Source organism: Cucurbita pepo, chromosome LG03, assembly GCF_002806865.2.
Source record: "Cucurbita pepo subsp. pepo cultivar mu-cu-16 chromosome LG03, ASM280686v2, whole genome shotgun sequence".
Taxonomy (NCBI): Eukaryota; Viridiplantae; Streptophyta; class Magnoliopsida; order Cucurbitales; family Cucurbitaceae; genus Cucurbita; species Cucurbita pepo.
Window position 1 is genome coordinate 924,968 of NC_036640.1, and position 26,346 is coordinate 951,313.

The 26,346-nt window shown below is 37.8% G+C and overlaps 4 protein-coding genes across 6 annotated transcripts; 1 reads left to right on the forward strand and 3 right to left on the reverse strand.

The window, feature by feature from the left end:
* The first annotated feature begins 1,569 nt into the window (after positions 1-1,569).
* Positions 1,570-1,785, forward strand: LOC111791613. The gene has a single exon (XM_023673014.1). It carries the CDS (start codon positions 1,570-1,572, stop codon positions 1,783-1,785), a length of 216 nt encoding a protein of 71 aa, XP_023528782.1.
* A 2,107-nt stretch (positions 1,786-3,892) lies between these two features.
* Positions 3,893-9,544, reverse strand: LOC111790762 (cell division control protein 48 homolog E). Its single transcript, XM_023671804.1, has 9 exons — positions 9,322-9,544; positions 9,018-9,183; positions 6,976-7,204; positions 5,975-6,741; positions 5,667-5,888; positions 5,480-5,551; positions 5,100-5,381; positions 4,583-4,942; positions 3,893-4,472 (listed from the first exon to the last, which is right to left on the reverse strand). The coding sequence occupies exons 1-9, from the start codon at positions 9,348-9,350 to the stop codon at positions 4,185-4,187; spliced, it is 2,415 nt and encodes an 804-aa protein (XP_023527572.1). The 5' UTR covers positions 9,351-9,544; the 3' UTR covers positions 3,893-4,184.
* Positions 9,545-10,232: 688 nt separating this feature from the next.
* On the reverse strand, positions 10,233-18,250 carry LOC111791799 (TSL-kinase interacting protein 1-like). Its single transcript, XM_023673280.1, has 17 exons — positions 18,087-18,250; positions 17,866-18,021; positions 17,278-17,327; positions 17,124-17,198; positions 15,735-15,817; positions 15,613-15,660; positions 15,405-15,514; positions 14,959-15,043; positions 14,574-14,853; positions 14,123-14,260; positions 13,834-13,976; positions 13,510-13,748; positions 13,088-13,427; positions 12,514-12,784; positions 11,054-11,202; positions 10,820-10,945; positions 10,233-10,749 (listed from the first exon to the last, which is right to left on the reverse strand). Exons 2-17 carry the CDS (start codon positions 17,883-17,885, stop codon positions 10,567-10,569), a joined length of 2,340 nt encoding a protein of 779 aa, XP_023529048.1. The 5' UTR covers positions 17,886-18,021; positions 18,087-18,250; the 3' UTR covers positions 10,233-10,566.
* A 796-nt stretch (positions 18,251-19,046) lies between these two features.
* LOC111791800 (phosphoglycerate kinase, cytosolic-like) lies at positions 19,047-26,344 on the reverse strand. 3 transcript variants are annotated; one of them, XM_023673282.1, is made up of 14 exons: positions 26,047-26,344; positions 25,434-25,630; positions 25,294-25,343; positions 24,816-25,086; positions 24,002-24,345; positions 23,639-23,924; positions 23,466-23,533; positions 22,142-22,390; positions 21,965-22,040; positions 21,166-21,242; positions 21,044-21,093; positions 20,742-20,826; positions 19,656-19,754; positions 19,047-19,551 (listed from the first exon to the last, which is right to left on the reverse strand). In XM_023673282.1, exons 2-14 carry the CDS (start codon positions 25,576-25,578, stop codon positions 19,315-19,317), a joined length of 2,037 nt encoding a protein of 678 aa, XP_023529050.1. In that variant the 5' UTR covers positions 25,579-25,630; positions 26,047-26,344; the 3' UTR covers positions 19,047-19,314. The 3 variants fall into 3 exon arrangements, with proteins under 3 accessions (XP_023529050.1, XP_023529049.1, XP_023529051.1); XM_023673281.1 differs by having other exon boundaries at positions 22,142-22,393; XM_023673283.1 differs by lacking the exon at positions 26,047-26,344 and having other exon boundaries at positions 22,142-22,393; positions 25,294-25,354; positions 25,434-25,524.
* Between the last annotated feature and the right edge of the window lie 2 nt (positions 26,345-26,346).

The following is a 26,346-nucleotide window of genomic DNA, read 5'->3' on the forward strand; positions in this document are numbered from 1 at the left end:
CACTCTAAATTATAAATTTGTATTAATTTAATTTCATAACTTTTTCCTTTTATTTTTCTTTTCCTCTCCTCCATTTTTTTAAATAAATTTTTATTAAGAATCTAATTAATTTTTTTTAATTCAAATAAAATCAGAGACTTTTAAAACATCATTACATAAAATATTAAATACTATGCAAAAAATAAAATAAAATAATAAATCCAGATATGTCTTTAATTAAAAAAATAATTTTTTTTAATTAAATTATTTATATGATATGTATAATATAAAGTATTTATTAATACTGAGAGAGAAAGTATGGAATTATTTATTTATTATTATTATTTTTTTTTTTTAAAAGCATGGGAATTTTACTTTTTTGACCAAAGAGCATTTATTGCAGGGTGGAAAGCCAATAAAATTGAATACGAATGCACGTGTGCCTACAATAATTGTCTTGGAAACTGTGTACCAATTCAAATTTGTCCATTTTTTTTTTGTTTTTTTATCTACAAATTTTAGGTTATTTATACATGCACACAATTTCACAATTGTACCTCAATATTATAAAAAATATTTAATGTCATGCGTCACAATCTAAGCTCACGGCTGGTCGATATTATCTTCTTTTGACCTTTTCTTTTGGGTTTCCCTTCGAAGTTTTTAAAACGTGACAGGAAGACGTTTCTCTACCCTAAAGAATGTTTTGTTCCCTTATACAACCAATGTTGGATCTCACAATCTATTCCTCTTCGGGCCCAATGTTCTCGCTGACACTTGTTCCTCTCTTCAATCAATGTAGGACACTAGACGGTGTGCCAGCGTCCCTGTGTGCCAATTGAGGATGTCGGGCCACAAATTCGGATGGATTGTGAGATTCCCCATTGGTTTGGAACAAAACATTCATTATAAGGGTGTGAAAACGTTGCAGATGCGTTTTAAAAATCTTGAAAGGGAAAATCCAAAAAATAGAATATCTGCTACATTGAGTAGTTACATTACATGTATGTATGTATAAATTACGAGGAACAAATGATGTTATTTACAATTGTTATAGACTGTCACAATGGTCAGTTAAGATTATGCCGAGTGATCGATTTGGCCAAACAACCCTGATCGAAATTTGAATAGTCACTAGCTCCTCCAACCGACCTTATCAACTCGAGCATATTTGAAAAATTATATAAGGACACAAGCGTTTAATGATTGATGAACTAGGGGAGGGAGGGAGGGAGGGAGGGAGTGGGGCCATTGGCAGCTGAGCTTCCAGCTAGAACCTTGTAGAGGAAACAAAAAAGAGGGCCATTGGCCCAATATTCTTGCCTTATTTTTCCAACTCACACACACATACACACACACGCGCGCGCGCGCACACCCACACACCCACAGAGACACCTAATTGTTTTATGCCTTTCAATGTCCTCATCTTCCCATCTCCTCTTGCTATAAATTCCACCCTTTAAGCCCTTAAAATCCAACCTGTTTTGGATCAAAACGCAGTTGTTTTGAGTTGCTGAGGCAAAAGGGTAGGCGTTTTTGGGGTTTTGTGGGGAATTGGAGGTGACCCAGAACAAAAAGTTGAAAGCTTTGATGAGCAGAGAAAGCAGCAGCAGCAGCAGGAGGTGTTGCAGAGGGGGAAATGGTGATATCAATAATAATAATGATAATGGGTTTGAAGGTGGCGGTGGGTGTAAGTCTTTTGGTGAGAAGTGTACCAATTTGGTGAAGAAACAGAGGACTAAATTTTATATTCTTAGAAGGTGCATTGCTATGCTTGTGTGTTGGAGAGACAGAGGGGAGTCTTGATATCTTTTTATTATATTCTTTTACTTCATTTATAGATTGAATAAGATATATATATATTGTAAGCTTGGTATGTGTATGATATTTTATTTTAGACTATAGTTTTGAATGATTATTATTCTTTTTATATCATTGATTTTTGGGTATATTCTTATATGGGGTTTACCTTTCATTATATTTCTCAAATGGGTTCTTTTTGGATCCCATATTTGGATCCAAAAAATGGATCTTTTTGCTGTCTTTGTTCATACTTTTCTTCAAAATGTTCATATGATCTCTCTCTCTCTCTCGGTCTCTCCTTTAGTCTTTCTCGTTTGTTCAACCATAAAACACGTGAAGATTCAAACATCAAACTTTGAGAAACGGTCGTTCTCGAGTTTGTTTCTTTCACTCTCTTTTCTCCTCTTCTTCCCGTAGGTTCGTTGTCGCTTTGCTCTCTTCATTTCTTCCTTTCGTTTCATCTCTTAAAATTATTTAGAATAATAAATTTCTTTTAGAAACGTTGCATTAGGATGTAGTTGTCATCTACGATATTAGATGTATGAAAAAAAAAAAGTATCTTTATGTTTTCATTGGTGTATCAATCATATACTGATAGACATCAATTTTGTAATGCTATTATGAACCAATGCAAATTGATTGATTTGATTTGAAATGGGTATATAGTGAAGTATGATGGCAAACACCTTTGTTCCCTCAAACCCATCAGCCACCATGTCCCATCTCTGCCTAACTTAATTTTTTTTAAAAGTAATGTTACATGTTGTTGGAGAACTTACATTTAAAATAGACGATATCATACTATTATAGAGATGGAAAGAGATACTGGAGAATAGGATTTTCGAGAATATTATAAAGATAGAAAGAAATACTCGAGAATAGAGTTTTTGGGAATATTATAGAGATGGAAAGAGATAGTCGAGAATAGGGTCGAGAATAGGGTTTTGGTGAGAGAGATGGGAGTAATGTGTACGGTTCCTCTCCTGTTTGGCTGAGACATCCTCTGGTGTGGCCTTCTAAAAAGCACATCCACCACACATTCCTTCCTTTTTTCTTTATTATTATTATTTCATATCTTTGTTGGGGTCCCATTCCAATTCTCCACCATGTTTTTCCCTCTCCTTAAAACCCTCCTCCTTTTCCTTACCCCTTTTTCTCCCTCTTTCTTTTAATATTACTTTTTTAAGAGCTTCCCCCTAAACCCTTTCTCATTCGTTTCGTTCCCACCGAATTGTATAGTTAGAGTTGTCCTATCCAGAGTATTGTTCAAGCATCGCACGATTCATTCCCTTATGGAAAAGGAACTACAATCTATGCACACTAAAACCCACCACGCTTATACCGCACCATGCATGTAGAAAGAAAGAATAGACTCTATTAAAAAAAAAAAAAGGTTATACTCGGTTCAATTCCTTAGCTCTTTCTAGTGGTCATGTTTTCGGTTCTCAGGGTATTGCCATAAATGAAAGCATGTGTCCGAAACTATGGCAACAAACGGATCTACAAATCAACTAAAAGCAACTCCAAACTTGAGGAAAAATACGATCTCACTAAATCAACCAAATGAAAGTAAAGCCCAGTTGCTTGCATCACTTCAAGTGTAAGCTTTGAAACACATCCTTTCAATGAAATTATAGTTACTAAATAATAGAGTAAGCTAAAAGAAAATCAGATTCCAATAAAAATAAATAAATAAATAAAAAAGGGGGGAAAGTGGGGAAAATGAAAATAGGGTTAGTAGCAATCTGGTGAATGAAAGAGGGACCCATATGTAAGATGAACACGTGCAATCTGCAAACGTTGAAAAATAAAAAACCCTAAAAGAGGGATTTTTATATAATTGAGGATCAAAGCTACAACTGGTGACAATGTTGTTATACGTACGAACCAAGCTTGGCTTTTTCTAGTGCTCATGCACGTGTGCTTTCACATAAAATGTCCCCACACAACTTGTTATGATATTCCTTTACAACAATTCCTTTACACAATTTGAATGGTTGTACTTACTGAATATAAATCCATTTACCCAGAAATTCTGGGAAATGAGGTAATAAAAGCACATTTTGGTGTCTCGTGTTCTGCTTTGTTTTGGGCAACACAAATCAATGGATTTGATCATTCAATCTTGCATGCTCAATCTTCAAATTGTTCGGCTTGACTAGCCACTCGACAAAGATGGTATATCAAGAATGATGTAAATGATAATCTTAATCAAATAGAATCTTTTCAGTTTTTTGTGCAACCCATAACAAAATTATGGATAAACAAAATGATTTCTTTCCCTCAATGGTTTGGATTCACGACTCTGTCCAATCAAAAGTGATCCACATGATGAAGCTTTTACCAAGTTATATCATGCTATCAAGTCTAAGCATAAATCGGGTTGGAGCCTAAATGACGTACTAGTTATAGAGGTCATCTTCATCAGCCCCACCAGCAGAGGTTGCAAATGGGTCAGATGCAGTTGATCCTGAGCTCTGCTCGAACCTGAATTCGGCTCCGAACCCTCTTGACTGCTGAAGTGTTTGTGCAAATGCCTGGTATTTGCGGATGTCCGCGTCGCTGACACTCCTTCGGGCATACTTCATGGATTCCTCAAAGTGAGCAGCCTTGATCTCGGCGACTTCGTCATCGGCATCCTCCTCCATGGCCTCAGGGTTCTCACTTTTCCTCCTCTCCTTTTCAATGTCCTGCAAAAAGCATCGATAATGATCACTACTGCTGGCTTTTGGGGGTGTGGGGGAGGGGTTGGACTGCAAGCATAAAGAATAAGAAGTCTATTTGAAAGTAAGAGAAAGACCTTCTCGATGTTCTCTCTGATAGCATATTTGCAGGCACGCTGACAGATTTCTGTAATATCAGCACCACTGAAACCTTGAGTGTACTTGGCAAGGGCTCTGAGTTCAACATCTTTTGAAATGGGAGATTTCCTCAAGCAAGCCTTGAAAATTTGAAGACGAGATTCTTCGTCGGGGAGAGGAATATAAATCAACTGGTCGAGACGCCCGGGACGTAAAAGAGCAGGATCTATAATGTCTGGTCTGTTGGTGGCACCAATGATGAAAACAGTTTTCTTTGCTGACATTCCATCCATTTCTGTAAGAAGTTGGTTCAGTACACGATCAGCAGCACCTCCAGCATCCCCAACACTGCTACCTCTCTGCAAGTAATTGAAATGAAAAAGAAAAGGTCTAAGAACCCGGCAAAGGAAACTAAGCTAATATTTGCATATATCCATATGACTGCTAGATTATTCCTTCTGTTAAATACTAAACAGAAAAATGAAAAGATCTTCATCCATAAACAATGCAACGCACTTGGGTAGCAATTGAGTCGAGTTCATCAAAGAACAAGACACAAGGAGCGGACTGGCGAGCCTTGTCAAAGATTTCGCGAACATTGGCCTCACTCTCCCCAAACCACATAGTGAGCAACTCTGGGCCCTTAACGCTAATGAAGTTTGCTTGACATTCATTTGCAATGGCCTTTGCCAGAAGAGTCTTTCCACATCCAGGAGGGCCATAGAAAAGAACTCCTTTGGATGGCGACATCCCAAATTTCTCAAATTTCTCAGGATGTTCAACTGGATACTGGACCGTCTGCATAAAAGCAACAAAAAGTGAACAAAGATTATCCATGTGAAAATTAGAAGGGTTCAGAGAAGTATTGGGCAATACAAAAAATGTTATTGGTTTACCTCTTGAAGCTCCCTCTTAACATTCTCAAGACCTCCAATATCCTCCCATGAAACATTAGGTACTTCAACAACCTGATCAACAAAGCTCAAGCCATTAGGGTACATCCAAAGGAACGGTCTGAAGGGTGGGTGAAATGCAAATACATTAGCAGCACTGGCAGTCGTTTGAATATAAATGAGTACTTACCGTTTCACGAAGAGCTGATGGGTTGCTGGTTCCAAGAGCAGTCTGAAAGTGCTCATTTGTAACTGCCATTGAGTTGAGTATCTCAGCATCTATTGAGTCATCTTCCAAGTCAATTACATCCATCTTCTCTCTAATGCACTGAAGAGCAGCCTCAGTACAGAGAGCTGCCAGATCAGCCCCAACATAGCCATGCGTGTCTTTAGAAATCCTCTCCAAATCAACCTAAATAATATAGATTCACAGATTTCGATTAACACTTAGTTATCACCAAAAAAAAGAAGAAAGAAGTAAATTATTGGGGAACTGACTTCTTCAGCGAGTTTCATGTTTTTAGTATGAATTCGTAGAACTTCTAGACGCCCAACTTCATCAGGAACACCAATGTCTATTTCCCTATCAAATCTTCCAAATCTTCTCAGAGCTGGGTCGATGCTGTTGGGTCGATTTGTAGCCCCAATGACAATGACATGTGCACGAGACTTTAATCCATCCATGAGGGTCAGTAGCTGCGAGACAATCCTTCGCTCAACTTCCCCATTGGTCTTCTCTCGTTTGGGAGCAATGGAATCAATTTCATCAATAAAGATAATAGATGGTGCATTTTTCTCTGCTTCCTCAAAAGCTTTTCTGAGGTTACTTTCACTTTCACCGGCTAACTTTGACATGATCTCTGGTCCATTAATACAGAAGAAAAATGCACCAGTTTCATTGGCAACAGCACGTGCAATCAAAGTCTTCCCAGACCCAGGGGGTCCATATAACAAAATTCCCTTGGGTGGCTTCACACCGATTGACTTAAATAGTTGTGGATGCCTCAGTGGCAGCTCGACCAATTCACGAATCTGAGCCATTTGCTTCCTAACACCACCAACGTCATCATAACCAACTTCATCTAATCTATCCTCATCCTCCCTTTTCACAGGCTCCCCGTCACAAAAGATCTCAGTGTCTGGGGCTACCACGCAGTATTCAGCAGGATCAGTCTCAATAACCTTGAACTCTACACTCCTCATTCCCCCTCTCACAAGAAAGAGGTCACCCTTCCTCAAAGGGCGATATGCCTCCAAGAAATAGGCTGCAAATAGAAGATAGTTGGACAGTCTTGATTACAATATTGTAAAGTACTGGTTGAAATCAGAAAGCTCAATCATGCATGCATGTGCCAACAACAGATAAATGAAATGCATGAAGCCCTCAAAAATGTTCTGAAAATTCTTATGCGCATGGGAGAGAAGAGAGAAGAAATAGGATGTCAAACAAATGAATCCGGCAGTGGTATGAATTATGAAGTTAAAAATAGGAAACTTACGTTTCAAATAAGCGTCAAAAAGATTTCCAGTAACCCCTTCAATAGTATCATCCACCGGAAGAATGTGTACACGCTTTCCATATTTAACATCAGCACATTGGTGAACAGAGATAACATCACCAAGCCTAACCCTAAGATTGCTTCTCACGACCTTGTTCATTCTTATTTTAGGTTCATCACATGTATCATCAGCAAGAGCAATGCATATTGTGTCTTTCCTCTTCTTACCCTGAATCCCAAACACAATGTAAAAATTTATAGAAAATAAGAATAACTGGGAATTAGTAATCGCAGGTCCCTCACATTAAAAAAAAGAGGGGAAAAGAAAACAATCATAAATCTCCAACATGCATCTACTTTTTAATCTAGAATGAATGTTGCAGCAAGTTGAATATAAAGACAAGCAACGAGGTATACATATATATTTTTTTTCATACAACAAGTGGGAGTAACAAGTGAGTATGGGGATTTTTCTGTTCAGAAGGTTCCAATATATTATTACCTTAGGGTCGGCTTAAAAACGCTTGTAACTTTCACCCCAACCATAGACATGCAGGACATGATGAAAAGATAGAACCCTGCCCTTATGGATTGTGTTCCCTCACTCTAGGCTACCACCTTAAATAAGCCCACAATTGTTTTTAATAACGAACAAAGATGCCAATAATGGACCAAAAGAACAAGGAAGAGTGGTGTTCTAAGAAGTGGATACGGAACAAGACACCGCTAAAATCTATGACACACCCACAAGGACATATTATTAAGTTATACATTCTAAGAAATATAAATAATTATTTATAAGAAGAATATTTAAAGTCAACAAGTTTATACATTTACATGCATAAAAAATGAATTGATATATTTCATTCCCAAAATTTATCAATTTTTTCCTATATTATTATTTGTGCCTATTTATCATGCTTAAACAAGTGTTTAATACTTGCCAATTGATTTTTGTATCCACATTCACTCTTACAACTAGTATTTAACACATATCTATTGTGCTAACAAGTGTCTGAGTGTCCAACACATGTTGTACACGAACCCATGAGCCACGTACCTCTTAGGCAGTGTAAATATGCTTGAAAATGAAGTAGCTTATGACTAACACGTTACAGCATACAACAAGTCCTAAGATTCTCTCTTTTATTAATCTTAGTTTCACATTTCCAAGTACCTAGTGTTTGCTCAATCGGAAGAGTAGAAAAATCTAAAATGCAAATTTAAAACCAATAATAGCTTTATAAGGTAGTTAAGCCATCCTGAATCATAGAAAACCTGAAACATTTAAAAGACATCATATTTTCATAGCAATTCTAAAAGCCAAGAAACAGTTATCGATGATGAGATGAACTAAAAGTAAAAGTCAAAAAAATTAATAATAATTGGCCACATCTTCGACATTCCACAATTTTGCCAAAAACATCCTCAACTTCTCCAATATATTTAATATTTCCACCATTCTTCAACTTATTTTATGTCTATATCTGAACCAATCAGGGGAATTTAGCATGTCCCAATTACTGATTACTACCTTAGATTTAGTGCAAAACATCCAATATCCAATATCATAGAGATGAAATAACGACTTTCACAAACTCTTCGAAAATGTTTCAGATAGAGGACCCCGCGGAGTACCCACAAACAATTGATTGAATTGAAATATGTTAAGACTCAGTACTCGCATTCACAACTATTAGCAACCTCGAGAAGAACTCGCATACTAAAATGGAGGAAAAGTAAAGGGACTGCTATGTATATGATTAAATTTCACTATCTAGAATAAGTGTCAAATAGAAACTTAATAGCCCAAAAGAAACAAAATAAGAATCCCCATCCGGAACGAAAATGGTATATCCGGATCCTAGGGTACTCAACAAGCTTAAAACCTCAAAACAATAAAAAAGAAATTCCCAAATCCATATGGAATAAACAACCGGAAGAAGAAGAAAAATTCCAATAAATCAGAAAAATTTGCAAAGAATCCGAGGTAAACAGCTAATCGAATGAGAATCATCAAACAAAATGCGCGGAAGACCGACCTTAATGAGGATCGTATCCCCACGGAAGAGTTGAAGCTTCTCCATGGTATCAGGATGAAGAGCGACCACCGAGTTATCATCGTTGATAGCTTCATCGACAACAAGTCGATTTGGGGCCTTCTTCCGCTCCAAAATGGCGGTGCTGAAGTCCCTCTTCGTACCCTTGCTGGAGAAACACAAAACCGGCCTCAAATTTCAAGAAGATCATAAACAAACACAAGAGGAAAAGTAGCATTCCAATGAGAACTAAATCCTAGAAGATAATGCGGATCTGGGAAATAAAAAGGGAATAAAAGGGGCTTACGAGTCGGACGATTCGGGTTGATTGGCCATAATCAGCAGAAACGGAGGGACAGGCAAAGAGAATCAGAAGGAGAAAAAAGGAGAAAACTTCCTCCGAACTTGCGATACTGAGAATTTGGGTGAAATGCTCAGACGATTTGCGATATTTGTAGCAGAAGAAGAAAGATTTCGGCCTTTTCTTGTTCGGAAAGAAAGGTTTTTGATATCTACACCGAACGGTTAATTAAACTGTTCATCTAAAAATTTTAAGAATATACATTTGAGTTGTCAAGTATAACGAAATATTTAATAATTATAATTATTAAATCAGGGTAATTATCATATCTTCTTCAAGATTCACATATTTGGAACTTAAAAATTAAAAAAAAAAACAAAAAAACAAAAAAACAAATTTTTCCCTTCTACCAAAAATATAGTTTAAATATTATAATTTATTTTTATAGTTTGATTATAAAAAAAAATAAAAAAAACAAAAAAAAAAAAACTCCAAACTATTTATAAATTTTTTTATTGAGTATGAAATTCCAACTTAATTTATAATTTAATAAAAAAGAGCTAGAAATAATTTTATATATATATATATATATATGCAAGTTCAAAATGTGAGACATATTGTTCATTTGAAATGTCAATAAATTTAAATAAATTAAAGGGCAAATATGAATGATAAAATATATATTATGTATCGTTAAAAGGATCTTGAATTTTCAAAAATACATATATTAATTTGTTGAGATATCTACCACAAGAAAAAAAAGTAATAATTTAGACCATGAAATACTATATCTATATCTATTAACATTGTTTTAAATTTTAAATTTTCAAATTAAAAATCTAATCTCAATCCGAGTACAGAAAAATGAAAAATCCATAGCAGGAACTTAAAAGAAGAACAATTTGAAATTTTGTGAGTTGGGTTGAAGATGTTCTTTCTCATCAGCTTTAACTGTGTACAATTTACAGGAACTGAACACACAGCCCTCATTAAGAACACTAAGAAAAAACGTTAGAAATTAAGTGGATTTTCCTTTTCCATGTCTATTTTGTACAGAAGCAAAGAAATTTTTAGATACAAATCCATGATTGTGAACTACTCACGTGGGCAGCAGCACCGAGCTTTGGCTATGGCTGAATTCTGGATCCAAGATTACAGAATTGCTTCTTTTCTTTACTAGTTTCTGGATTCGAAGGCGAACTGCTTCGCTTCCATCTTTAAAAAAAATCTTATGAGGAGGCTTTCTGGAGATCAACTGTTGAATGCTGATGGTTCTTTCTTGTCGAACCCGAAAAAGGAGCAACTTTGAAATGCATCCAAGCTGCTTGCTATCAAACGGTTTAAGCTGCTAAGGCTGTCCCCTAAAATTAGTTCCTCGTTATGGTACTTGTTAGTCTGTGGAAAATCCAAATCCAACGGGCCTAGAGAATCAGGCTGAGAATAGAAAACAAAACATAAGTTATCTTTGGATTTCTCGAACATAAACGAACATAAACGAACATACCCAATAAATGTCTGCTAGTTCGTCGATATTGTTTGTCTCCGAGATCTGTGGATTAGCCTGACACTCGTCCTTTGGATCTCCTTGAATGTGATCCTCACTAGGGCTGCACTCTGATCTAGGTAAATCCTGTGAAAAAATTGAATTATATTAGAACTAGATCCACTTCCAAGCAATCATTTTTCATACACCAGCTGAGGTTATGTTGTTTATACAAGGCATTTGCCAAATACCTACTTCAGTCATGTGGCAGGATCCCATGGAGTTAGTTCTAGCAATATGTCCGCAAGCTCGGACAGATGAGAATGTGAACGAACTAGAAACATCGTGAAGGATGACTGGATTCTTTTGAAATGAGAAGGCATTGCATGTCTCTTCGGCATCAAATATGGAGGATGCATGAGACAGCAAAGTTGGATGAGAAACTGTCTTATTTTGCTGTCTGGATATATGAGCAGCAATTGCAGCATCAAATGAATCACAGCTGAATGGGATCTGCTGAAGACATTGGGTGCCTTCGGCAAGAGGAGTGACAACGCAGTTGGCATCCACATCCTGAGAAACTCCTGAAAGTAGGTCTCCAATGCTTATGTTTGTAAGGCTGTCAGCCCATTCCCCAGCTGATAAGGAAGTCCCATTGCTTGACTTCAGGTCATCCTAGTTATTCAAAGATGAAACAGTCAATTAAAAAAAAAAAAAAAACAAAAAACCAAGCTTTGTCGACAAAAAATGAAGAGATACAAGGGGAATACAAAAAAAACCAACCCCAAAAGGAGCCAAACTAAAGTAATACATATAAGGCAGCTAATCATTTAACAGTTTATTAGAACAGTGATCATCAGTGAGAAAAGTACAGAGCAAGGCAACTTTTTGACATCAGAACATCAGTAGATGACAGTACAATACCATTTATAAACAGAATATTGTCAACCAAAAATAGTTAAGAGAGAAGAAAAATACCACATCCTCAGATCGTTGGATGATAGTTGTATCAGCAACATTCTTTTTATCCCACGACATATTTAATGCAGGATTAGAGGACCTTGGAAGATCATCATTTGGACGTGCGGATATGGACCTCTCTGTCTCACTGGGCGCAGTAGGAGTTGACATATTTTTACTCAATGTACCTACTTCATTCTTATTAAAGTTCACAGGTTGAGCATCAATTGATGCTACATCCACAATTCTTCCCTCAATATCCCTGGAATCCATGACATGATCATCTTGAATGCAGTATGCTGGTACGGAAGTCTGTAATTCAACAGACCCATGTTCTGCGTTGCAACACCAACCATACCTTCAAAAAGATTTCAGGTCAGTTATGTTGTTAGTCGCTTATCTTTTTAAGTAGAATGCCAAAAAGGAAAAAACAACTAAACCTTAAACGAAAAACTTGGGGCCTTCCAATTGTTGCATAGACATCACCGGCACTCTCAAAAGAGTCTTGCGCCCATCTCTGACAATCTGCCAGGCTTTTCCTCTGGATACTGTATGGAAAAAGCATAAGCTCTCCATGAGCAGCACTTGAGTTACCCCATTTACGACTTAGATGCTCTAAAACTGATGAAATTTTCTTGCGAGTACTGAGAGTAAGCTCCAAATGTGGATTATGTTTATCCTGAACCAAAAAACGACCCCAACATTGTTGTAACCTCAAAATGCTTAACATATAAACTGATTGATGTAATNATCAAATATGGAGGATGCATGAGACAGCAAAGTTGGATGAGAAACTGTCTTATTTTGCTGTCTGGATATATGAGCAGCAATTGCAGCATCAAATGAATCACAGCTGAATGGGATCTGCTGAAGACATTGGGTGCCTTCGGCAAGAGGAGTGACAACGCAGTTGGCATCCACATCCTGAGAAACTCCTGAAAGTAGGTCTCCAATGCTTATGTTTGTAAGGCTGTCAGCCCATTCCCCAGCTGATAAGGAAGTCCCATTGCTTGACTTCAGGTCATCCTAGTTATTCAAAGATGAAACAGTCAATTAAAAAAAAAAAAAAAACAAAAAACCAAGCTTTGTCGACAAAAAATGAAGAGATACAAGGGGAATACAAAAAAAACCAACCCCAAAAGGAGCCAAACTAAAGTAATACATATAAGGCAGCTAATCATTTAACAGTTTATTAGAACAGTGATCATCAGTGAGAAAAGTACAGAGCAAGGCAACTTTTTGACATCAGAACATCAGTAGATGACAGTACAATACCATTTATAAACAGAATATTGTCAACCAAAAATAGTTAAGAGAGAAGAAAAATACCACATCCTCAGATCGTTGGATGATAGTTGTATCAGCAACATTCTTTTTATCCCACGACATATTTAATGCAGGATTAGAGGACCTTGGAAGATCATCATTTGGACGTGCGGATATGGACCTCTCTGTCTCACTGGGCGCAGTAGGAGTTGACATATTTTTACTCAATGTACCTACTTCATTCTTATTAAAGTTCACAGGTTGAGCATCAATTGATGCTACATCCACAATTCTTCCCTCAATATCCCTGGAATCCATGACATGATCATCTTGAATGCAGTATGCTGGTACGGAAGTCTGTAATTCAACAGACCCATGTTCTGCGTTGCAACACCAACCATACCTTCAAAAAGATTTCAGGTCAGTTATGTTGTTAGTCGCTTATCTTTTTAAGTAGAATGCCAAAAAGGAAAAAACAACTAAACCTTAAACGAAAAACTTGGGGCCTTCCAATTGTTGCATAGACATCACCGGCACTCTCAAAAGAGTCTTGCGCCCATCTCTGACAATCTGCCAGGCTTTTCCTCTGGATACTGTATGGAAAAAGCATAAGCTCTCCATGAGCAGCACTTGAGTTACCCCATTTACGACTTAGATGCTCTAAAACTGATGAAATTTTCTTGCGAGTACTGAGAGTAAGCTCCAAATGTGGATTATGTTTATCCTGAACCAAAAAACGACCCCAACATTGTTGTAACCTCAAAATGCTTAACATATAAACTGATTGATGTAATCTCTATTAGTCTCACCAATTCCAAGGCTCTACGAGTACCATCATCAACTGGGAATAGCTGAAGCTTCAGCTTTGTAGAAGCAACATCAATCAAGGAATTTGGCTGAAGAGAAGGCAATAGAAGCAAGGGGCTCCCAGCAGGATCAGTACTCTTTTTCCCTGGAAAATTTTTTAGAGCAGCTAGTCACAACAGTGAAGAGATTTAACACATTTTCATTATCCTTTAACACGGATAGATTTTGCAGACTACCTTTCATATAGAGTTTATAACAATTTAAAAAGAAAATTAAAAGTAGATGACTTACCTAGAGTATTTTGGTCACGTAAAACATTCTCATCAGTGACATTGCGCTCTAAATGCTCAGCAGCATCAGCAACCAAAGAAACACCTGCTATTGCAGCTTTTTCCCATTTTTTATATGCAGCTGATGACACACCTCCTTCTAAAAGTACAAATATCCAATGTATAAATATTCTCTTGCTTAACATTAATTGTGCAACCCCAAATACATAGGAAGTTAAACATCTTTTTTCCCTTTTGATAAAATACATAACATCGTAGTTTCATCTTCTCGACAGTTATTTTCCGATAAAAATCCATTTTTGGATCAATTTACTAACCTGATCTTAGATAGCACATTCAAAAAGTTGGACAAAGGATATAGCTAAGAAAAGGAGAAATTTAATAGAAAACTTATTAATGTACTCAATCTTCTAGAATAAACCAACATAACCCTCTCAGAGAAGAGCTCGCACCTGATTTTCTTCTCTGCCTCGATGGTTTGAGGACTGTGGGATATCCACCATTGTTTCCACGGTTAATACCAACATTCAAATTGCGTTTTGACACAGTTTTTCTAGGGCCCAATTTTGGAATGTTTTGAGTGTCAACTAAAACTAACTTAACTGCAAGCCCATCATGCCCTAAAGCTCTACTCTGATTTGAGACACCATTGGCTATTGGTGGAGGGCAGTTTTCTCCCTGCAACGGACGTTTTCTTACAGTCTTCTTCCGATCTTTCAAAAGTCGATGCTCCTTCATGTAAAAGTGAGTTGGTCAGTTCATCAGCACATGAAGAAGAAGAATTTCAATCATAGAAAGGCACCAAAGGATGGGATGGATTAGATAGTTCTGACTAACCAACGCTTCAACAAAAATCTTGAAACGCCGTGGTTTCAGGTGAAGTTTTGAAGCTTTGCAACTATATTTTTCCAGTAACGACCACCTGTTGGACATGCCAAATATAGTGAGAAAAATCACATCTATGTTATACTATTTTTCTCAAAATAGATAGCTTTCTTATATTATATGTAAAGTAGTTAGACTGAACAGTGAAAATTATAACAACTCGTTAAATTAACACAGAAATAACAAATTCGCTCAAGTATCAGTCTGACTTCTCCAGATGCAAAAGGCCAACATTCTCAACAATGATGTCATGTGACATTATGGCAGAATCCAAACTAATTTTCATAACTTTTCACACATAAACCCAGCAATCAATCAAATGAAAATAACCACCCACATTTGGAAAGCATAGGTAAGATTGAAGGAATGGCAACAGAATAACTAGTAATAATTATTACCATCGAAGCATTGCAGCATTAGTATCCTTAGAGTTTTTTGCATCCAGACATAACCCAGGAGCCAACAGCTTATTCATACGCCTTACTAGACGGTAATAATAATGTCTGACCTGTTGAAAAAAAATTGAAGAATATATATACATAAGAAGGGATTAGAGTACAAGTCCAAGGATTAACTTTCCAACAGAAGACCGTCTATAACAAGCACCTGGTCCTTGTTTTTGCTTTGAACATGACAAGTGATCTTTTCAAAATTCTGCACAGAAAATATGAAGCAGTCAGGAGGCATCCACAGTAACAAATATACAAAGTAAGGCGACATCTACATGCCTTGCCAACTTGCCGTAATGCAGTGAAGAAACTTTCCTCCTCTTCACGTGTCCAAGCAGCCCATTGTCGAGTAGGCCTTTTGGCTGCATGAACCAATAAAGAATAATTAGAGGCAGGAAATTTGTCAGATTTAGAATGTAAAAGAAAAGGTCAAGAAAGTACCAGGCGGTGGTTCTATAACATGATCGGGAGTTGATGCTGCAATGCCTTGATCTCCAACATGGGCAACGAAAGTCTCTGAATGAAGATGTGTCTCAGAGTTGGAGGAGACAATTAAATCTGTCTGCATTTTATATTTTTTAATGAACTTATTTACTCTTGTCCTTCATCGACTTCCGAATGATGCTCCTAAGCATCAGAAACCAACTGCAACAATGGGTAATCGTTTCAAAGTCAAGAGGAATCAGATATTTTCTTATAGACAAAGGGATTGAAAAGAGATAACTCATTCGAGAAAGAATGGCACTCATAAATAGAATGTCTTTATCCAAATCTAATCATTTATAAGCATCAGGAGAAGCCCCCAAAAATGTTAACAACGGTAGAGTTTTCTACAGGGTTTCACGCTCCCAATAATTAAGAACAAAAGTAGAACATACAGAGTAGCTTCTTGCGTTCATCAATTCATAGATCATCAAATAGAATAAACTGGAACAAGTACAAGTACAACAGAACTCATGATTACTCATATATAGCCTTAGCAAGCATCCCTATTTATCCAAAATCCTGTCGCACAAAAATGCTAACAAAACCTAATTGCAGTAATTCAATCAAATACCTACCCCAAATGAACTTATAACTCACATACTAAAATTGAGTAAATAACCGAACTTCGGATAGAAACTCATTATTGCCAGGCGGCTGAGAATTGTCCCGAAATTAAATCCGAATAACGATCACTCACCTAAACCTTGCATGAAACATCTAATTAATCAAATTGCGTTAAAATTCCTCTAAACCAAACTCCTAACAGACAATTGAAAAGAAAGATTCTAATAATCTCCGCTCCATTTTAGGTCCCCAGAGATGATTTAGGGTTTCGAACTGCACCCATGGTCAACTGAAAAAAAAAAATCTCCAGAAAATCAACAAACGAAACGAAATTGTACACAAAACTGACAATACCTGAGAAAGATTCGAGAAATCGAACAATCTGTAACGCCAAAAAGCTTCGAATATTAGACGAAAACGATGAGAACCGGAGAAAATTTTCCGACAGCCGTCTACAGTTGAGGAATGAGAAAGAACAAAAGAAAAATTAAAAATAAAAATNCGTGTCCAAGCAGCCCATTGTCGAGTAGGCCTTTTGGCTGCATGAACCAATAAAGAATAATTAGAGGCAGGAAATTTGTCAGATTTAGAATGTAAAAGAAAAGGTCAAGAAAGTACCAGGCGGTGGTTCTATAACATGATCGGGAGTTGATGCTGCAATGCCTTGATCTCCAACATGGGCAACGAAAGTCTCTGAATGAAGATGTGTCTCAGAGTTGGAGGAGACAATTAAATCTGTCTGCATTTTATATTTTTTAATGAACTTATTTACTCTTGTCCTTCATCGACTTCCGAATGATGCTCCTAAGCATCAGAAACCAACTGCAACAATGGGTAATCGTTTCAAAGTCAAGAGGAATCAGATATTTTCTTATAGACAAAGGGATTGAAAAGAGATAACTCATTCGAGAAAGAATGGCACTCATAAATAGAATGTCTTTATCCAAATCTAATCATTTATAAGCATCAGGAGAAGCCCCCAAAAATGTTAACAACGGTAGAGTTTTCTACAGGGTTTCACGCTCCCAATAATTAAGAACAAAAGTAGAACATACAGAGTAGCTTCTTGCGTTCATCAATTCATAGATCATCAAATAGAATAAACTGGAACAAGTACAAGTACAACAGAACTCATGATTACTCATATATAGCCTTAGCAAGCATCCCTATTTATCCAAAATCCTGTCGCACAAAAATGCTAACAAAACCTAATTGCAGTAATTCAATCAAATACCTACCCCAAATGAACTTATAACTCACATACTAAAATTGAGTAAATAACCGAACTTCGGATAGAAACTCATTATTGCCAGGCGGCTGAGAATTGTCCCGAAATTAAATCCGAATAACGATCACTCACCTAAACCTTGCATGAAACATCTAATTAATCAAATTGCGTTAAAATTCCTCTAAACCAAACTCCTAACAGACAATTGAAAAGAAAGATTCTAATAATCTCCGCTCCATTTTAGGTCCCCAGAGATGATTTAGGGTTTCGAACTGCACCCATGGTCAACTGAAAAAAAAAAATCTCCAGAAAATCAACAAACGAAACGAAATTGTACACAAAACTGACAATACCTGAGAAAGATTCGAGAAATCGAACAATCTGTAACGCCAAAAAGCTTCGAATATTAGACGAAAACGATGAGAACCGGAGAAAATTTTCCGACAGCCGTCTACAGTTGAGGAATGAGAAAGAACAAAAGAAAAATTAAAAATAAAAATTAAAAATTAAAAATTAAAAAATACTTTGTGAAAAGGGAAAAGGGGGAAAAACAAATTATTAAAAAAAATGTGTAATTCCTGAAAATGCTAAAAAGAAACAATTTGTGAATTTACTTCCCTCATTTATTTTATTGATAAAAGAGAAAATATCTAAAATATTACTTAAACCTTATAATAATAATAATAATAATAATAATATATTCCATTTTCTAATTAAATATACAAATATTACTTAAAAATGGCAAATTGTGGATCTTTGACCCGTTACGTATCACCGTCCGCCTCATAATTTTAAAACGCATCTATTAGGAAGAGGTTTCCACACCCTTGTATGTTTCGTTCCCCTCTCCAACCAATGTGGAATTTCACAATTCACTCCCCTTAGGAGTCAACGTACTCACTGACACACACCTAGTATCTGGCTCTAATACCATTTATGATAGCCAAACTCACCGATTTGATCGGTTACATATCGCCATCAGCCTCATGATTTTAAAACGCATCCACTAAGGAGAGGTTTCTACACCAAATGTTATGTTTCTCTCTCAAACTTGTGGGATCTCACGTTATCGATAAATAAATAAGTTATATACGAGGGGTTTGGAATAATCTTTTCCATTGGGATAATATTTAATGTGGGAATCTGGGAGTTTTCTGTCCATGAAAGAAAGCAAGAAAAAGTAAAGGGGTTGAGTTTGTGATGCAAAATGGGGAACTTTTCTTCCTTTAGAAGGGTTTGCTTATTGGGTTGCTGGGAATATGTTGGCTTTTGGCCCCTGTTTTTTCCCTCCCAATTTGTATAGAGATAGCAGAGAATAAAAAAGTTGTCATATTCTTCATGGTTGGTTAGCAGGCAACAATGGCAGTCTGCAGCAGCTAATTCAATTATCAGTACAAAAGCGAATGGATTATCGCACTAGTTTCTCTGACAATGCCTTGCAACCCCGAGTCGAGTTCTTAAGAATCAGGCAACGTGGACTGCTTCGCAACCATGAACTTGATTGATGAGAACCGCTTCCATCGATTAAGTAAAACACGAAGTTGAAAGTTCATGAACCGGAAGACCAGTTACGGTATACTTTCATGGCTCAAGATGAGCTTCATTGATTGTAGTTGATTTTGATAGCATTAACCTGAACATAGGATCCCCACGATCTAACACGTGGCATTCCCAGTCCGATCTTACTCCAAATGGGTTCTCACTTAGCCATCCTTCTCCAACTTGATCTTGAAAAACAGATAGTTTTCCTTTTCCATATAGTAAGAAAGCTTCCTTCATTCTTAAAGCAACAGCTTCAACATCGGACTGAAGAAACACCTAACAAATAGGAAGCCAGCCCAGAAGAGATGTCCAAATTCCACGGTATTACTTGAAACAAACAAACAAAAAAAAGTGAAGATGCACTGAGAAAATGGTAGTACCTTCCCATTAGGCGCAAGCAAGTCTGCCACTGCCTCCACTAATGACCTTTGCAGCATCCTCCATCTGTGCTCCGGTTTATTGAAATCAGGATTGGGACACTGTATTCATAAAAAGTCCTCCTTCACTTCCAGATACACACAGTCTTTGGTGCAAATAGTTAGCTATGGGAATGACTCCATAAGGATTTAACTTTTAAGCATGAAATCAGCTTGCGGTTCAAGGTCACTAAAGGTAGTAAACGTTAGGAACCACGTCTCTCTACAATGGTATGATATTGTCCACTTTGAGCATAAGCTCTCGTAGTTTTGCTTTTGGTTTCCCCAAAAAGCCTCATACCAATGGAGTGTTGAGGATTATTGGGAGTGAGTCCCACATTGGTTAATTTAGTGGAAGATCATGGGTTTATAAGTGAGGAATACTATCTCCATTGGTATGAGGCCTTTTGGGAAAGCCCAAAGCAAAGCCACGAGACTTTATGCTCAAAGTGGACAATATCATACCATTGTGGAGAGTCGTGATTCCTAACATGGAGATGTATTCCTTACCTAAAAACCCATGAGCATCTTCTTAATTAGCCAACGTGGGACTCCCTCTCAACAATTCTCCTCTTGAACAAAGTACATCATAGAGTCTCTCCTTAATTGAGGCTTGACTCCTTTCTCTGGAGCCCTCGAACAAAGTACACCCTTTGTTCGACACTTAAGTCACTTTTGACTACACCTTCAAGGCTCACAACTTCTTTGTTCGACATTTGAGGATTTTATTGACATAGCTAAATTAAGGGCATGACTTTGATACCATGTTAGGAACCATGACTCTCCACAATGGTATGATATTGTCCACTTTGAGCATAAGCTCTCGTGGCTTTGCTTTTGGTTTCCCCAAAATGCCTCATACCAATGGAGAGGCTTACTCCAAATATCAAGCAATCGGGATTTAGAGATATTAGTTGGGAAGGATCGAGTGCTTAAATATCGGGGAGTAAGAAATACAAACAACATTTATAAGTTCTCAGCACAGATATCATGTCTAGGAAGGGACAAATCCAAAGATTGTAGACAACATGGTTCATGAGGTTTTTGTACCTGTATAGAGACAAGCACTAACTCCCCTGGGTAGCTAGATACAATGGAACGAAACGTTGACGTTGCATTGGTCGCGATAAAGTGCCTGAAACCATGAGAATTTGAAACAAGGTTTAGTGAAGTAACAGAAAACTCGATGCAAAGGGTTCATGTTAACTCAGTGACAAGCAGAGGACAGTGGACACTTTATCAATAACTGTCACTCAGCTACTTAGAAAGGCCAAGACTCGCTGAGCATAACCTATGCCACGCCCGAAAAAAAGGAGAGAAGGAAAAAAAAAAAAAGAAAAACTAGTCCTTACCCATTCCGCATCTCCAGTTGACAAACAGAATGTAGACAACGTTTCACAAGCTGAAAGGGTCATTCAAGAGTGAGATAATGTGAATAATTAAGGTTTGTGCGGGTTAGGAAAAGAATGAAGACCTTTTCATTAACCTCTAGACCAAGAAAATTGAGATCCTTCCTTCTTCTGGCCATTTCCAGAAGAAACATCCCATTACCTGTCATTTACAACATACAACTTATCAACTCTGAATGAAAAATTAAATGCAATCGTCATTAAAACTTGTAGATTATTTGCACCAAAATTGCAGATTATTTTCTCTTATCTAGCGCACATTCTAAACTAAACTACTGTCACAAGAAAGTCTTTTAACTTTTTATGTGAGATTCCATATTGAATGAGAGGGGAACGAAGCATTGTTTATAAGGGTGTGGAGGGTGGATTGTGAGATCCCACATCGATTGGAGAGAGGAACGAAACATTGTTTATAAGGATGTGGAAACCTCTCCCTATCAGACGCGTTTTAAAACCTTGAGGGGAAGCCCAGAAAAGAAAGCCTAAATAGGACAATATCTGCTAGCAGTGGGCTTGTGCTGTTACAAATGGTATCAGAGCCAGACATTGGGTGGTGTGCCAGCAAGGACGTTCGGCCCCGAAGGGGGGTGGATTGTAAGATCATACATCGATTGGAAAGGGAACGAAGTCTTGTTTATAAGGGTGCGGAGGGTAGATTGTGAGATCTCATATCGATCGGAGAGGGGAACAAAACATTGTTTATAAGGGTGTGGAAACCTCTCCCTAGCAGACACGTTTCAAAACCTTGAGGGAAAGTTGAGAAGAAAAAGTCCAAAGAAGACAATATCTGCTAGCGGTGGGCTTGGGCTATTACAATGTAGCGGTTAAATACAGAATTCTATATGATTACGAAGAAAATAATACCACTTCCAATGTCAACCACCAAAGGCAGAGCTGTATCACAAAAGACTGCATCCCAGTTAATCTTGTATGGGTATGCCTGCATGAAGAAATCGCTTCAAACTAATTTTAGCTGCTCATCCAGTTTAAACTCATTATTCAGTTTTTTAGAAAAAATAATCAAAATACAGAAGAACTTACTCTATCCAAGGCTAGAACCCCTGGAAGTTGTTTCCCTTTCAAGAAATCCCACACAACAGAAGCATTCTCAAAGACATTACAAGCAGGTAAAGTACTTGATTCCTGCATCAGTGCTTTGCATGCTGAGGTTCCAACAACAGTTACATCACAATCACTTTGGATTAGATCATATAGCTTTCTTGCTAATATAGAAGCTCCACCCGTACTTTGGCTTGAATTAAAGAATTTCACTGGACCAATCCATATAATCTTCTGCAACATAGTGCTCAGGTGTTAGATTGAGATTCTTGCGTGCTAAACAACAGATAACTATGTTGGTACTAGTAGGGGTTTAAAGAGAAGTTGGACATGCTGAGTTTCTAAATCACAAAATTGTAGTTCATACTTACCAGACTATAACGGCCCAAGTCCACCGCTAGCAGATGTTGTCTTCTTTGGGTTTTCTCTTTCGGGCTTCCCCTCAAGGTTTTTAAAACGCGTCTGCTAGGGAAAGGTTTCCACACCCTTATAAAGGGTGTTTCATTCTCCTCCCCAACCGATGTGGGATCTTACAATCCACCCCCCTTTGGGGCCCAACGTCCTCGCTGGCACTAGTTCCCTTCTTCAATCGATGTGGGACCCTCTAATCCACCCCCCTTCAAGGCCCAGCATCCTTGCTGGCACACCACCTCGTGTCCACTCCCCTTCGGGGCTCAGCCTCCTAGCTGGCACGTCGCCCAGTGTCTAGCTCTGATACCATTTGTAACGGCCCAAGCCCACCGCTAGCAGATATTGTCCTCTTTGAACTTTCCCTTTTGGACTTCCCCTCAAGGTTTTTAAAACGCGTCTGCTAGGGAGAGGTTTCCACACCCTTATAAAGGGTGTTTCATTCTCCTCCCCAACCGATGTGGGATCTTACAATCCACCCCCCTTTGGGGCCCAACGTCCTCGCTGGCACTAGTTCCCTTCTTCAATCGATGTGGGACCCTCTAATCCACCCCCCTTCAAGGCCCAGCATCCTTGCTGGCACACCACCTCGTGTCCACTCCCCTTCGGGGCTCAGCCTCCTAGCTGGCACGTCGCCCAGTGTCTAGCTCTGATACCATTTGTAACGGCCCAAGCCCACCGCTAGCAGATATTGTCCTCTTTGAACTTTCCCTTTTGGACTTCCCCTCAAGGTTTTTAAAACGCGTCTGCTAGGGAGAGGTTTCCACACCCTTATAAAGGGTGTTTCGTTCTCCTCCTCAACTGACGTGGGAACTTACAATCAGACAATGGAAGATAATTGGGATTTTAGAATAAGCAGAAGCAACTATTGAAATTTAAGGTAAAAATTGAATCCTACCTTGCTCTTCATTAGCAGGGCGTTTATTTCATCCAATGATGTCGGACCAAGATCAACCGGTAGCCAGCCTAAAAGAGGAAGAAGTTAAGATAACGAAAGAACAAGCTTAATTTCAAAGAGTCAAGCCTTAAAAAGGATAAACATGCATTCGGGTAGGGGAAATGAAAACTTACCATCTGGAATATCATGAGAAGCAAATATTTCCATTTTCTTTGAAGTGTCTACATTCTTGCACCAGAAATCCTTTGGGTACACAATTTGTACGCTTTTATCAAGTGAAAACTGAATTACGTCTGCAGCTTCCTTACATACACTATGATTCACCAGTCGTGAAGAAACAGGCAGCCCCAAGGCATGCATTATCTGAAATGACATCATTCCAACAAAGACCAACGCAGAGCATGTGGAAGCTAAAAGGTGCAAGGCAGACACCTTGTCTAAAAGGTTGCCTCCTCCAATCTGTATTAAAAAAATTCATAATACATGATCTAGAATCGTTTTATGGCAGATGAAGGAACTAGTAGAGGAAAACATACAATTGCAACGTAAGGTTGCCTCTTGGTCTCTGCAGCCTCCTTTAGCTGACATAAACTTTCTTGAAAGCTAAAACCAGCAATGCAGGTACAACAGAAACGAGTAATCCCAACTGTGGATGCAAGAATTCTATGGGATTGGGAAAAGGAGTCATTAACAAAAATATCAACAACTAAAGATAGCAGCTTGGAAAATTTTGAGCAATTTGCAACTTCTTCTTTGAACTCTGAAAGATTCTCGAGAAGAAGAATGTCGACTTTCTCGAAGCATTCTTTCTTCGACATCATACTAATGGAACTGCACTGTACTGGGAGAACTTTGAGTTGAAGAACAGAGGTCAAATAATCTGAAATGGCAAGCCATCAATCATTAAGCATTAAGGAACATCTAAAGAAAAAAAAAAAGACCGTCTAAGAACACTTCCAATTTCATGCATTTATGTTTTCTATTTACTTCTATCTTATTTCCATATATTCACCTATCCCTCCAAACCCATACTAATAGAAGAGACTTCAATCTATCCATATGTATCATATTTTACAGATTCGAATCGGGATGCCCGCGGTCAGAGTCCTAGTCTCCTCCCACTGCTTGGACGACCAACCATAGAATTGGAAGTGAAATTCTCTTTAGAATCATCTCTTACAAGTCCAATTGGGCAGTACCAATGAACCAAAGGAAATCACCCCATGTTCTAATGCACGTGCACCCCACATCACGCCTTATATCCCATATCGAGGTAGGTTATAGAACTCCATTCACAAAATGAAATCACAGTGTACTATATTGAAATCAGGAAACATCCTAAATGTGTACCAGCTACAGACTCCATATCAGGATGTCTTGTAGTAGAGTTTGTATTCCAGTTGCTGGCAAGTATCACTTTTGCTCCAGATTTGTGCAAGTATTTAACGGTGAAGACTGCATTCTTCACCAAGTGAATCCTTAGGTTGATTTCTTCCAGTAGCAGTAAGGTTGAATCAAACCTGACCATGACAACTTTTCCGGCAAGTTCTTCCCTAGGAAACTCTCTAAGAGTTTGCACATGTGGAACAGCCTCTAAGTTCCACCAACTAGGAGCATGGTCCTACAATAACCCCAACTTTTATTAAGACCACAAGCAAATCATATATATAATACATAGAACAAAAAAATTAAATTAAGTTTTAAGAACTGGCTCAAAAAAAGTAGGGAACTGAAATTTCAAGTTATGCATACAGAGCAATAAACCAAGTTTCATTTCCATCATAAGACGAATCGGGTGGCACGAAAGGGAACTGAGCCGTCTAAATACCTCCGAGGTCACCATGTTCTTCTTACAATAGACTACCCCCCAACGTCGTGCTGAGATGTAACTTCAAAACAAGACAAATTTGTGTAAGAACTTGGAGCAAACTCAAAAGTCTAATATATAGTGAAAAATCAAGTTTATACCTTCTGTTGACGCTAAGACAGCATGATATCTATCATACTTTGTGAAGTATGGAAATAGATTCTGATAATATAACTTCGGTGAATCTTGAGCAACTCCTTTGCTAACGAAAATAGACCCTTGAAGTGGATTTAAAAGTTGGCCCATCTCCTTTTTCCTTATTCAAGCAATGAAAACTCTGCACTAGACTTCAATAAACCTATGATAAAAGAACATTTAGAACACATCGTTCAAATTTGAAAATGACCCAAACAGCTAAGAACGTTTCCAGGTATGGTTCCTAACTATCACCATTGTGTTGCTAGAAAACAGAGTATAACTTCAGCTAGTTCTACAAACCAAAGCAGTCCTTTAATGATGGTAGATATTTGTTTAGCCATGAACTGCCACCATGAATGGACTACAAACAACCACTAAAATCACCCAAATGTTTCATTGAATTGTCGGAAATCGTCACACAGAAAACTGACGTAAAATGTAGTTGTTACAGATCATGGAAGCAATTGATTGCCACAAACACGAAGAAAAAGGACATAAATCGAAGAATTTGAGCTGAATAAACTGAAAACCAAGAAGATAATCAGTCAGTTCCTTTCATCTTTCATTAATACTCACCGGTGAGCCGATAGACGCGTTTGGAGTCGAAGAAATAAGCAAACTGCAAGTTCCAGAAACCAATAACACGCGCCGAGAGCAGGTCAAATTGGCTTGCCGCTCTTTCAGTACCTTATCGACGTCTAAAATAAAACGACACGTCGTCTATTTCCCGTTCGACTTGTAGTCCATATTTTAATATTTTATCAATTTAAATCCTATTTTTGTTTCTCTTATTTTTTTTTTTTTTTTTTTAAATATCCCATTAGTATCAACGGAAGCAGGGGAGGTGATTGGAATTCCATAGATCAAGTCAAGCAA

Excerpts from the sequence above, each read along its gene's own strand:
- LOC111791800 (XM_023673281.1), bottom strand. The coding sequence starts at position 25,578 with ATGGGCCAACTTTTAAATCCACTTCAAGGGTCTATTTTCGTTAGCAAA. Across the intron at positions 21,243-21,964 it reads GGTGGTTGACATTGGAAGTG|GTAATGGGATGTTTCTTCTG; the intron begins GTATTATTTTCT and ends TGTAAATGACAG. Across the intron at positions 19,755-20,741 it reads TAGTGCTTGTCTCTATACAG|TGTCCCAATCCTGATTTCAA; the intron begins GTACAAAAACCT and ends TTATGAATACAG.
- LOC111791799 (XM_023673280.1), bottom strand. The coding sequence starts at position 17,885 with ATGTTTCATGCAAGGTTTAG. Across the intron at positions 14,854-14,958 it reads AGATTTTTGTTGAAGCGTTG|GAGCATCGACTTTTGAAAGA; the intron begins GTTAGTCAGAAC and ends TTTTACATGAAG. Across the intron at positions 13,749-13,833 it reads CTCGTAGAGCCTTGGAATTG|GATAAACATAATCCACATTT; the intron begins GTGAGACTAATA and ends TTTTTGGTTCAG.
- LOC111791613 (XM_023673014.1), top strand. The coding sequence starts at position 1,570 with ATGAGCAGAGAAAGCAGCAGCAGCAGCAGGAGGTGTTGCAGAGGGGGA.
- LOC111790762 (XM_023671804.1), bottom strand. The coding sequence starts at position 9,350 with ATGGCCAATCAACCCGAATCGTCCGACTC. Across the intron at positions 7,205-9,017 it reads GGGATACGATCCTCATTAAG|GGTAAGAAGAGGAAAGACAC; the intron begins GTCGGTCTTCCG and ends TTTGGGATTCAG. Across the intron at positions 6,742-6,975 it reads TTTTGACGCTTATTTGAAAC|CCTATTTCTTGGAGGCATAT; the intron begins GTAAGTTTCCTA and ends TTCTATTTGCAG.